Here is a 13,722-nt window from a genome sequence, read left to right as displayed (position 1 = left end):
TCTCTCCCTCTGGGCCCTGCCCTCCTCACCCTTCAAAATAGGAGGAGGAGAAGTAGAAGTACCAGACAAGTGCCCCCCCCCCCCTCCCCAGCACATCCGGAGGTACCTCTCTCCCTCGCAACCTGAGTCTGTCGTCTATCCTTGTTGGTGATGGATAGTGACCTGGTGGTGTGATTGGCTCCAACCCATTCGCTGCCCATTTGCATACCCACTCCATGATCATTCAATGGAACTGTAATTGCTATTACTGTCATCTCCCAGAGTTGCAATACTACTCAGCAGCTTAAGTCGTTCCCAAAAAATCTCATTTTGATGGTACTAACTCACCATCCCTTTGTGGGTTTTGTGCTTTGTCGGAACCGGGTCGGCCCTTTAAGGATGTACAGTGGTTTATGAATGTTGGTCCATTTGGGTTGGCTTGGACTCTGCTGTCACAGTTTGCAATCTCTATCGTCGTCCTGACAGCCCACTTGTATCTGCTGCCCTAACTGCCCTTCTTCAGCAACTCCCCCTCTCATCCTTCTCCTTGGGGATTTTAGTGTCCATCAGTCTTTGTGGGGCAGCACTTCATCTAGTCAGGGCCGCTCCTCATTGACCAATTTCTTGTAGATAATGACCTGTTCCTTCTCAAATATGGTTCATGTACTCGATATTGCTTCTCTACACTGGTCATCGTACAATGACCTGTGTGATAGCAACCCATTCCTGTTGATTCCCTCGTTCCCTTCCTGCCACTCGATGACCAGTTTACCCCACTGGGCTTACCATCGTGCTTATATGCCTCCCAGTTCATGCTTCCACCTTCATTATCAGGTTGCATTGATGAAGTTGTTTGTGATCTGTCTGACAAAATAATCCACCTCATGAGCTGCATTCGCTGTCACCTGTTGTCCCCCAGTTCTGTTTCTTGGGTCTTCTTTTTGACAACAAGCTTACTTGGTTGCTCCATATCTGTAATTTGGAGGTTGGCTGTATGTTTAAGCTCAGTGTCTTTCACTTCCTTGCTCACACCTGTTGGTGTGTGGATCTTTTGAGTTTCCTCTGCCTTAGTTTCTGTTCCATCTGGACTACGGCTGTCAAGTTTCTGGATCAGCTGCCCCTTCCACATTGCTCCTCCTGGAACTGGTTCACCATTGTGGTATACATTTAACCGAGACTGCCTTTCGCTCTAGTGCTGTTGATAGTCGTGTGGTCGATGCTGGGATCCCTTCCATTTCGATTCGGTGGTCCCAGATCTTGGTTTCCTGTACGATCACTATCCATTCTTCCCTGCTGACACTTCCAATTCTATTCGTAGCTTTGTGCCATCACCCATCCACTTCTCACTCTCAGTGGGTTTACCAGTTGGGCTCCACGTCACCGCTGTCAATCATAACTTCCCTCTCTTCTCCTTGTCGTCTTGCTCACATTCTCTTCCGACCATCCCCCTTTGGTTAGTTCCTTGGCCATGGACTGGGGTGTATCTTTTCCGGTGATCAAAAGCTTCCATCACTCCAATAGTGTTTCATTGTTCGTTCCGAACAAACTCTTAAGAGAGATTCAGGATGCCTTTTTTTTTTTTTTTATACCGATGACTCCAAATCCACCGATCATGTTGGGTAGGCCTTAATATCGACTGTTGGCACAGAATGCCACCTCTGCCAGCCACGTGTGGGGTGTTTACTGCAGAATTGATGGCCATCCATCAGACGTGTGTTTTATTAAACAATCCTGCCTCACCAGAGCTTTTTTATGTATGGACTCAATGAATGGCCTTCAGAATCTCACTTGGTATCATTCCCGCCATCCCTAGGTCTCTGCCAGCCACAACATTCTTGCTGGTGATGGAGGATGAGGATGATGATGATGATGATGATGATGATGATGATGATGATGATGATGATGATGATGATTGTTTGGTTGAGTTTATTTGTTTCTCTGGCCACATAGGTATCTCGGGCAATGAACTTGCTGATAATTTGGTGGGGGGGGGGGGTGACGACCACCTACCCCTACCCCCATTTTTCTCTGTGACCCGTCCGGGGGCGGATTTACTGATTTACATCAAATCCCTTTTTGCTCAATTGTGGGTGTACTCAGGGGAGGCTACACCCTCGTCTAATAAACATGGCGTCATCTTCATATAGGCCATACTAAGTTGACATTTAGTTTTTTACTCCGCAATGAGCCTCCCCGCCCTTTGTAGTTGTGGAGGTCCACTCAAGGTGATCCATATTTTGCTGGATTGCATCTGTCTTTTGACCTTTCACTCTAAATATGCTCTCCCACATTCTTTGTCTAAGGTGTTAGTTGGAGCCCCCTCGCTTGGTTACGTCTCTTCCTTTGCTCTCCCCCCCCCCCTCCCCCCCACCCAGAAAGTGGATTGTACTCTCAGGTGTAAGTCGTTGGATCTTCCTCAGGAATTAGTCCCTAATTTAGTGTAGGCATGGGTTATGAAGGCCTCACCCTTGCCTCCATGCCATCCATGTTTTACTTGCCTTTTCCCTACATTTTGTCTGGTCTGGTCTGTTATGCTCCTTTCCTTGTGTCTTCTTTCTATGATATTGTTCCCATTGTATCATGATAATGATATGGTATGGTGTGGGTATCAGGACAGGTCGGTGGCAGTGCCAGTGCCCCACCACGCATAGCATTTCTGGGGTGCCCCTGCTCTCCCCATTTCCACCCACTGCCTCTTCAGTTTTTTTCCTTTTCCTGCTGCTGACATTTCTCTTCCCTCTTTGTTTCTGCATTGACCAGACTGTACTGTTTGTGTTGTTCCTCTCTTGATTTATGCCATCCTGGATCATAGGACAGATGACCTCACTATTTGGTCCTCTCCCCCGAATCGACCAACCCACCTACCTTGGTTCTCCACGATTACAATTGATCCTCCAGGTGTATAACAACATGTGGCTCCAAGGCATTGTTCCCTTCAATGGAGAGACACTATTGTGGTTCCTGTTCTTAAAGTGGCAAGAATCCATTGTCCCTTGATAGTTAACGGCCCATCAGTCTGACCAATGTCCCCTGCAAGTTATTTGAATGGATGGTGGCTTATCAGCTCAATTGGGTCCTCAAGTCTTGAGACCCTTTATGTCCTTACTAGTGCGGCTTTTGGGAGGGAAGGTCTCCAATCATCTGTTTCAATTGGAAACTGCAAGTCAGCAGGCCTTTTCTCAGTGCCAACATTTTGTCGCAGTTGTATTCGATCTTCGTAAGGCCTACGACACATCGTACGTACACTCAGAATGAGGTCTTCAGTCACCTGTCTCATTTTTTTATTTGCCAGTTCCTGTCCGGAAAAACAGACATCATGCAGTCATATAAAATTGATATGCATAGCTGGGCAATGGATCTACCTTCTTCAGTGGGAATGTACAAATACATCAGATCTCCTATGGGTATCTCAGAGTAATGAACATGGAGTCAGTGTACAGGAACTGCAGATCGGTGGCAGTAGATGGGAATGTGGATCGGCCATGAGGCTTACCGAGACAGTCCATGCAGTTGCAATAATGCTGTCCCCTCAATGGCGCAGTGGTTAACATACCTGGGTTTGAATCCTGGTTTGGTACACATTTTCGCTTGTTGCCACTGATTCTGCATAGTGTTCCACTGCAGTTGATAGCAGTGATCCTCTTCAATTTACATTTAACATTTCACAGCTGCGGATTCTACATGATGTCTGTTCTTTCAGATATGACTGAAAACCACACACCACCCAATCATATAATTTTACTTTAGCATGCTACTGCAAAATGATATTGCAACAATACAAAATAAACAATAGAGTAACACAAAAATAAAACTTTGGTTCCTAAGAAAATGCATTTACAACAAACCACAGCATGCGGGCAGAAGCGTCTGCAGACAGCAAAATGTATGAAAAGCTTTACGATGAAGACTATGAAATACTACATAACAAAACATTCTTTTTGATGAATGTGACATCGCAACTGTTTACATTTAAGTCTGCTTTACACCAAAGCAAACACAAGCAAATGTGCTTTCGCAAGTAGTGTGTAGGGGGTTCGATCATGCACCATCATTTACTTGTACTTGTGAATAAGCGTTTATAGTTAAGAAACAGAAGAGAGCATATGATGATGTGTTTCACTTTTTGAGACTAAAACATTGTTGTGGAAAAGTTGCTTAACATGTGTTCAATACAGAAAAGAAACATACAGCTTGAGTTATTTTGCATAACAACCAAGCTGTTGGTCATAAAAGCAAAATGACAGACACAGAAAATTGTGAGGGTCTGAATTATTGTGCGGGTGTGAAAGAAGTGGTGGATTTGCTCTGATTTGTGATTTACAGCTCCGACAATCGGTTGCTTTATTCCAAATGGACGATTTTCACCTTCTCCTAGCTGCTATTGAATCGAAGATTTCAATGCAAGATGCAAGTGATCCATATCAGCAGAAGAGAGGCTGACATTTTTGCTGCAATTCTTAGCAACAGATGAGTTACACTAGCCTCAAACACCTATTTAATGAATTGACCTATCCTTTTTCCCAAACAATTTTGTACGTATTTGTGAAACAATAATTAATTTTATAAAGATGAACACTAGGGAAATTTAGCTGTGAAAAATTAGTAATGTAATGTAAAAAATATGAAAAACAAGGATATTTTAATGTGGAAGAAATCGTATTTCACATCATTTTACAAGAATTTACTGTGGAACAAAAGAGTGCTAACATAAATGTGTAGATCCTTTAAACCCGTAATGTTAGGTAAAAGGCTATTTTTTGAAGATCAAGAATTTAATAGAAAGTGAGACCTTGAGTACCACAGAGAAGAAATTTGAGGTATGTCTCTTATTTAGAGTTTGATCATTGTGGCTTGAAAAAGCAGACCTAAGTATATGAAATGTTACAATAAATATGGGAAATTAATGGCAAGATGATTTTGATAGGCACTATGTGGTTCACACATCCAGTTAGCTCGGGATAAAAGTGTAATTGTGGGTGAGTTCAACAGAACATATTCATTTAATTGTCCCTTGATGCAATGGGTGTGTCGTTGTGGAAACTTGCTGGTGTAACTGCATGGAAAAATTAAAAGAATGCAGTTACTGTTCAGGAGATAAGCCCTGACACAGGTGGGAGAGTCTTGGCCCAGTGACCCAAAAACAATGTTTTTATTACTTCATAACCATAACATCTGTCTCAATGGCTCAGCCAGCCATTGTCATGGCTGTCAATCACTGCATCTCCATAAAAACCCAAATCTCTTTAAGTCTAGCAACAGTACCATCACAAAGACAGCTCCTACCATGTCCATGTCCCACAGTTTTGCTTTCCTTCTATGGCATACCTTTGGTGATGAGCAATTTCTCTCCCTTCCTGCAGAGAGGACACAAACAGGCACTAATACCCTTACATGGTTCACAAAAATAGATATTCTGTCTTCTTCTCTCACACTGCTAATGTTCCCGGCACACCAACTTAAAACTACAAAGGCTGGGGCACCCTCTTCCTTTATGTGAAATAAGAGTATCTTCTGACAAGGTTAATGTAGGTAACTACTATTATTTCTTATCATGCCCAGCATTGACTCAGTCTTCATTTTTTAATCTAATTTTTAGATTTTAATTTTATATTTTGGGAATGTGTCAAGAGTTAAATACATTTGCTTTAAGCAATATAATACACTTTGTTTCTTGCCGATTTGTGTATACATCATTCATCTACCTCACAATACTTTAGATTGTCTGTTGGCAGTGATGATGTCGTTTTTAAATAAAATCTATAAAAACTGTTTATATCTTATGTTTAACAGATTGTTATTGGCTGTCATATGCTGTTCTTCCATTTGAAGATTCCAGCTCGATTTGATAACATATTGCCAACATCCTTTCTAAATTATATGTAAGATAAGCATTTTGTGAATAATAATCATTGAACTTTGCGAATGTTCCTCACCTGAAACAGCACTTCCATGCTCCAGATGTTTGTTTCACATATTCCACTGCAAATTGAGCAAGCCAGATGTTTGTTAGGTATTGTTATTTTTTATGCTTCAAAATTTAATTATATAAAGACAGAGCTTGAAGAGTTCACTTTGAAATAATTTTGTAGCCCTGTTGGTTACAAGACTCTTTTTTTTTTTTTTTTTGGATACATAATGCGCGGAAGTTAGTCTGCAAAATGTTGGGATATCATGATGGCTGTCTTGCTACTCAAGTATTTGTTTATAAGTGTCAAACCAATAGCACTTCAGCTTATTATATATTAGTGTCATTTGGCTTCGTTAAAACTAATTTTCTTTAGTAAAAACTTTTTACAACAGCACAATATTTATATGGTTTGTATAATGCCCTCAGTTCCAGTAAATAGTCTGTTGCAATAAAAAGTTACTTTATTTCCTAGGCAAGGGGAGGACGGAGGCAATCGTCAAGACGTGGACGTGCACCAGTCAGTGCAAAGAAACCCAGACTAGCTGAACCACGAACCAGTGAAGATGAAGACGAGGAGGAGGAAGAGGAAGAACCAGAAGAAGGAGATGAGGAAGATGAAGAGGAAGGAGGAGATGAGGAGGAAGATGAAGAGGAGGAAAGTCAACCAGAGAGTGACGAAGAAAATGATAAAGCTAAAAAGAAGAAAGGCCGTGGAGGAAATACTGCTGTGCGAGGTGGAAGAGGTCGTGGGAAAAAAAATACTACCACGGCCATACCACCATGTGCTTTTGCAAAGGACAAGGGAGCTGAAACAGATATTTCCTCTACAACAGGATCAGAAAATGCATTACCAACACCAGTGGAGAAAGAATTCACTGTAAGTATTTGGAGTTTGTGTGGATGATATGTGAAATATATTTTTTCCCTCATGACCGCATTATATAATTTAGAAATATTAGAATTGCACTTCCTTATATTGCTAATGTAACATTGTGTAAGGATTGGTTTGTTTGACATTCTAATGCTGTAGTGTGCATGTACACTTTGGCCTTCTTTGCATTAATTGTGTAAGAAGTTATTTTTGTTTCTTGTCAAGTGTGAGGAACATACATGCCATTAATGCTTTCCTCATTGAGAATTACGACTGAGAAGATAGTGACTCTGTGTTTCCAATTTTGACATCAGCTCTTTTGAGATGGTTGTGTGTTCTTAATATCTGTTGTTATAATTTGGAGTACTTTTCTTCTTGAGTTGCTAGCTGTGCAGAGTGGTTCACTCCTTGAAACTGGATGCAGTTGGTTATGAGGATGTAGGATATTTTAGTAATATCAACTATGCAGAGGTTGGCTTATTGGGATAAAAGTTTCAGAAAAATTCTAGCAGCTAAGTTATGTCTTAGTTTGTTTTGTATTTTCTGAACAAATGTTAGTCTACCAGTAGAAACTAGCTGATGACATTTATACAGTATAAATGTATCCAAGGGCTTTTTCCATTTGTAGGTTGTGCATGTATTGATCTGACACACAGCAAATGCATACATTCTGTGTATTGCTGTTATGACTCTCACAAGTCAAAGTGCTTGGTTTCCTGTTCTTAATGGAAATGTATGGTGCTGTTTGACTAACAATAGCTGAATATAATATGCCTATATACTAAATGTTTGAGTGTCTCACAGTTTACTTATCTCTAGGAATAAAACTCACAGTACAGCCGACTCATAAAAGTAAATGATAATACAGTGTCTTTGGAGCTACACGCTCTTTTTTCAGGAAAAGGAAGAGGAAACAGAGGTTGGACATGGAGCCAGTCATTCCTGCTACATTTCCTTTCATATTTTCCTCATAGGAGGTGGGTCACTTTTAACTTGAGATCTGAAAGTTTTCTTCCTCCCCAGCATAGGAATATTTCCTCTTTCCTTCTTCCCTGGAGAAGGAACATGTTACCCTAAGTACAGTCACTTGTTCCAGTGTATTAGCTGTGCTGGAACACAAACATAAAAAGAGAAACATAAGCCTGTGTGCTATGTTTTTATTTAGCTTTCCATATTGTGGTATGAAATTATGTTATGATGATAGGGTGGGGAAGAAAATGAGGCCCAAAAGTTATTATTAAGCATATTTGCTTAAGAAAGCAGGCGTGTGGCAAGTGGTATGGTGGTCCTGTCTTTAGTTACATTCCTTATATCTGTCAGTTTGCACTCATTCTACGCATGCTTAGGGAATTTAAAATAGCAGTCTTTGGAAAAAGTGGCACTGCTGTTTGTGGTACCCTGTTTAGTACATTTAGAGATCTTGTGTATGAAGACTGTGTGGTGGTTCTGGTATCATAAATGTATATTTTGTGACCTTTAGAGTCACACTAAGGTGTGTACCAAGGTGTACAAATGGTTAGATTTTCTTCTTTAAATATGCAAATAAAACAAAAGAGAAAATTGTTAATTTTGCTCATTAGGTGCTGCAATTATTACTCTTTAATTTTACATAAGCATCTCGTGGAAGTATAAGACTGATTTTTTTTTTTTAGACAACTATAATGACAATAATATCAGGTTAGATGAGCAACTACAAAATACTGAAATAGGGACTGCAATGTAGTGCAGATGGTTTAGGTGACCTAGTGACATTAGTGGTGTCATAAAAATGACACCACTTCATTGAAAACTTCTAAACAGCTCAAGTCTTCAGAAACTTTATAACATTTTTCCTCGTCTCATCTTGGTATCTTTCATCCATCCACTATGCAGTTGTGAATGATACTTGAATCTGCATTGTTTAGTTTCACTCTTCAACTTTTGTTGTGCCCAGAACATGCAGATGACTAGTGACTGAGTGTAATTTTTCTGTATAAGTTAACTGAGAATTAACCGGAAGTACCGAATGGTATGGTATCTTTCTCTGTTCTGAAAAATAAGTCATTGCTTATTTTTCGTTTCATATCATTTACAAATAGCAAAAAATTTCTTGGTTAGAGAATATATATTGAATGTTCCTACAGTTTTGATTATTTATGCACCATTATTGAAACTCATTTGCTAGCAGAAATTTTAGCTGTGAAATTGTATTGTAGAATGTTGAGGGCACATTTTGTTATTTCAGTGTTATCCTGTTAAATTAATATGTTACTACTGTATGTGGTCTTGTGCATGTGTTATCTTTTATACAATTTTGTAATTCTTTCTTACACTGGACCCCAAACAACGGCATGTATCAGGAGCTGTAAATTTTTGTCCTGACATATTTTACCTTGGTAAATTTATTTAGCAACACTTCTTTCAGTATTTGACACACACAACTTTTGCAGTCTGTACATGGTTTGTTTGAAGTGTATACTTAGATCTTATTTTCAATTGAAAACAGTAGTTTGGGACTTCGGAGAGAATAGAGTATCACAGAAAGAAAAGTTTAGATCAGATTGATACAATTCATAATACTGATAAAACAAATGTCACCCTTAACTAAACCTCTAGTAGTTTTCAATCATGCAAGCAACAGGCAACACAGGTTTACAGAATCTGAATATTTTGTACAAAGCCCACATGATGTTTATTGTTAGACAAAGGAAATTTGTGATTTTTGCAGTCTGGAGCCTTTGTGGTGTTGAAGGCAGACTTCCAGAACCAGAAGGATCCTCCTATATGGAAGATAGATGGAAAAGCCTTGTTGCAAAAATATGTTCCATTTGAACAAGATGGAAAAATAATGTACAGGAATACTTCCACTGTAAGTAGATATCACAAATATTTATTTTGTAGAATAAATAAAATGGAGAAATTTAATTTAATGTAAGTTTGAGAATGTTACAGGCTATCTTTTTTCCCAAAACTAACTCAAGAGATAAAGTAGTGTGTGCCAAGTTGGCATTTTAGTGGGATTTGCAGGAAATATTTCACCATCTGTAATCTGCACTATTCATAGCATACTTCATCTGACCGATCCAAGACTACACAACAAATGTACTCATACTGAAGCTACTTTTGGCTTAAAGTTGATAAGAATGCAGTCACCAGAAATGTAAAATGTAAACCTGAGAGAAAAGTTAAGTTAAAAATCCCGAGAAAGCAAGTAATTGAAATATAATTTTTTAGGTAGGCAATAAGCATAAACATCAAAGGTTTAATTTCTGTAGTGAATATTCAGTCAGCTATAACAGCATGCAATAACAGAACACAGTGAGATATGAATAATCATAAATGACAAGGTACTAGATATTGTAATGTATCCTATTAATAGAATGAATGTGTAACAAAATGGACTTTAATCCTCCCGAAAGCTAATTGTTCGGAGATGTGGCACATCAGTGGCCACAGCAGGGACACATTAAAAGACCTGACTAATCAGAATTTATAATGTTAATTTGCATTAAAACTCCTACTAAGCCAAAGGTAGTTAAATTACATGCCAGTTTTGGATTTCTTTTAGTCAGGTGCAGAACCGTCATTAGGGATTGGATAAGCTTGGTGATGGTGGACCTTGATAATATGAGGTGTGATGCCACAAATGATTTGCATTCACACAGAAACAGTAATCAGACTGTGTAATAAGAACGTAGACTGGAAGGTTCAACTTGGAAAAAACAAATGCACATACGGTGCGCAGTTGACATGGTACCAAACCAGTCACTTCTCAGTGTAATTAGATAGCTTTATTATAAAGGATTTCTTTATCCATGATTAGTAAAGGATATTAATCCCGTTAATAGTAAACACAAACATTTTTTTTTTAATTAAGTAATCTTAGAAGGTGTACAACTTTGCTTCCACCGTTTTTCCCCAACATTTGAGGCTTTAATGAAACAAATTGTTTCCATATGTACCATTTGAAGTATTTTCCATTGCTGGCCACTACTTTCTCCCATCTTTCGGGCAGTGTACGAACCTGCGCCGAAAAAATCGTTCATCTTTTGAAGTGATCCACGAATCAATCCAATTTGTGACTTCTTCATGATATCGGAAGTGTTGGTCAGCCAGGCCATGCGCCATTGATCTAAACAGGTGATAGTCAGAGGCAGCAGTGTGTGAAAAATACAGCGGGTGTGGTTAGACTTCCCATTTTTAACGTTTCCAAGTACGTTTTGACCTCTTTTGCAACACGGCCTCGAGCGTTGTCATGCTGCAAAATCACTTGATCATGCCGCTCGCTGTATTGCAGCAGTTTCATTTAATGCTGTGCTCAAACACGTTAATTGTGTTCAATAATGAGCACCTGTGGTTGTTTCACGTGATTTTAACACCTGATAGTACACAACGCTGAGCTGGTCCCACCAAATGCAGAGCATGATATTGGAGCCGTGAATGTTCGGTTTGGCTGTCGACGTGGAAGCACAGCCGGGATATCCCCATGATTTTTTTGCCTTTAGGGTTACCGTAATGTACCCATTTTTTGTCCCTGGCCTCAATGCGATGCAGAAATCCCTTACGTTTTTGCGGTTAAATGTCTCTTGGTTTCGGTTCACATGGGACCAAAGTTCCTTCTTTCTTAATCATGCCCATAGCCAGGAGACGATTTGAAACGGCTTGCTGTGTCACTCCCACTAATCCTGCCAATTCTTAGAGTTGAAACTACTCAAGACACATTCTTCCACTAATAGTGTTCTTACCATACGTACTTGAGCATTTGATGAAACTCGGCCGCTGTTTTCTTCATATTGAAACAAAACAGTAATACCTCCCGCAAATGACGAGAATTAAGCTTGTAAACTGACATTTTCAATCAAGAACAACTTTATGACGTAGACACTAATCGACTAATGTTTGAATGAGGTTATGTTGACCAAGGTCCAAGCTAACTGCCTGACATCTGCAATCTGTTACTTTCGACCGCTACTTACCGTTGTCGTCACCTGTTGGCAAACGGCAAAATTGTACACCTTTTATTATTATACCAAATCACATAAGCAAGAAAAATGGCTTCCTTATGTGAAAACAAATGGAAAACAAAAAGGTAACAAAAAGACTTCACTTCTCATATTTTGAAAAAAAATATGAAATTAAAGAAGTGATGCTAACAATACACATTACATTTTGATCTGGCATAGGGAGATCATTAATTAGAATATTAACAGAAATGGGTATCTAAGATGAGCAAACAGTGGGACAGACAGAAAAGTAACAAGGCAGATACACGATTCATTGGAGTGGTGTGCAGTTAAATTGTCCCATTTTCTGTCACTCTGGTCTGAAGTCTTGGCAAGAACCACACTTGCACAAGTAGAAAACTGGACTACATGTTTAAGAATTGCTGTCCTACCCTTTGGTTATTAGGTTCTAAATTTCTAACAGAAATTAACATTTGTAGTTAAGTTGATTTAACTTGCATATAAAGAGAGTTGCTAAGAGAGGAATTACTTTAAGTCATGATGAAGTGTAATACTGAATAAACCGCCTTTTTTTATATCTGGAAGTTATGGAAAGAGATGTTGAAGTATTTACACACAAATCAGCAGTGCAGTTTCAGATTAAGTGTAGTGTGGTGTAAATATTAAGAGAGATTGGGATTTGATCTGTTTGTGGCACAACAATGCTGGATTTGAATGTAGTACTAGCAGTTTGGTCACATGCAGGTGGACTTATTTAAAATGATTATTGTATGCTTTTTTTCAGTATTCTGGTTGGTCTACAGTACTTAAAGATAGATACTATCCTGCCCAAATTGCTTTTAAGATGCAGAACAGAAAGGAAACGGTAGTTGAATTTCTCAGAGACAAGATTAAAGTGTGAGTATTATTAGTTAATCTTTGATTGATTTTTCAGTTTTGCCATAGACCATAAAGTGCACAGGTTACTTGTACAATAGGTTCTTTACTATCTGGCTATTGACTATAGGACCTAATTATCACAGTACTTCTCCATGATAGACTAGAGCCTACAGTACAACCAATTCTATCTGGCTGTTGACTATCTGACCTACTTAATTATCATCACAGTACTTCTCCATGATAGAATGAGGAGTAATTTATTGTACTGCTAAACTTTTCCGAAGCTTTAGTGAGTGAGTGCAGCTTTTCAGAATGTTTTATTTGTATTTTGCACTTCTAGCACATATGGGGTCACAGTTAAAGTATACAGTGTACTGTTAATATTGAATAAATTACCGAAAACACTCATCAAACATCTCTTACAAGCCCTCTCTGTGCTCACAAACAGCAATGAAAGCAGCTCTATTGTCAACCCTGTGTTCTTTGTTTCCTCAGCTGCATATTAGACATCCAAAGTATGTGCATTGTTAAATTATTGTTTTGTGCAGTCTTTTGTTTTTCAAGTAAACTGTCCGAAATGGTTGATAAATGAAAAAACTTGTATTTCTGTGGATCGGGGACTACATGCCATATTGCGACTGGGATAAGGGGTAGCAGCCCAAACTATTTCTTTGGAGTTAGGGGCAGAAAATAAGTACTGTAAAGATTGAGCAGAAATTGAATAGTTGTATGCTTCCCAGGCTAATGGAACTGGAGTAAAAGAAAGAAAGATAATGTTGAAAAGTGAGGATAATGTAGTTGAGAAGGCTTTATTTTTGTGACATGGACATTTCAGAGGAAAAGATTTACCTGGTACTGGGCCGATATTGCAGGAAAAAGCTCTGCAATTAGTGGAGAGGCTTTATCTGCTGTCAGTCTGTATTATTGTTTAAGACAGTTTTTTAAGTTAATTGATGAGGAGGGAATTTCTGGCAAGCAGTTATACAGTTATGATTCCATTATAATTACAGGATGCTCACTACAAAAACACTTGCTCAAAAAAGGAAGTGGGAACATTTAAATACAAGAAAATTAAATAATGAGTCACCATATCGGCTCGCAGTAATGCGAGCAACAACCCCAAGCTTATGCTTACATTAATA

At 38.9% G+C, this 13,722-nt stretch overlaps 1 protein-coding gene across 1 annotated transcript in view; it reads left to right on the top strand.

Moving 5' to 3' along the window:
• LOC126356134 (nucleolin-like) overlaps positions 1 to 13,722 on the top strand; it is a 37,382-nt gene that overhangs the window by 21,134 nt on the left and 2,526 nt on the right. The window contains exons 3-5 of the mRNA XM_050006844.1: positions 6,360 to 6,764; positions 9,466 to 9,606; positions 12,486 to 12,598. Of these exons, the coding sequence (XP_049862801.1) occupies positions 6,360 to 6,764; positions 9,466 to 9,606; positions 12,486 to 12,598 (659 nt within the window). The remainder of the gene's footprint in view (positions 1 to 6,359; positions 6,765 to 9,465; positions 9,607 to 12,485; positions 12,599 to 13,722) is intronic.

The sequence above is a fragment of the Schistocerca gregaria genome, chromosome 3, assembly GCF_023897955.1.
Source record: "Schistocerca gregaria isolate iqSchGreg1 chromosome 3, iqSchGreg1.2, whole genome shotgun sequence".
NCBI classification, from domain to species: domain Eukaryota; kingdom Metazoa; phylum Arthropoda; class Insecta; order Orthoptera; family Acrididae; genus Schistocerca; species Schistocerca gregaria.
This window is presented reverse-complemented; position numbering and strand designations above follow the sequence as displayed.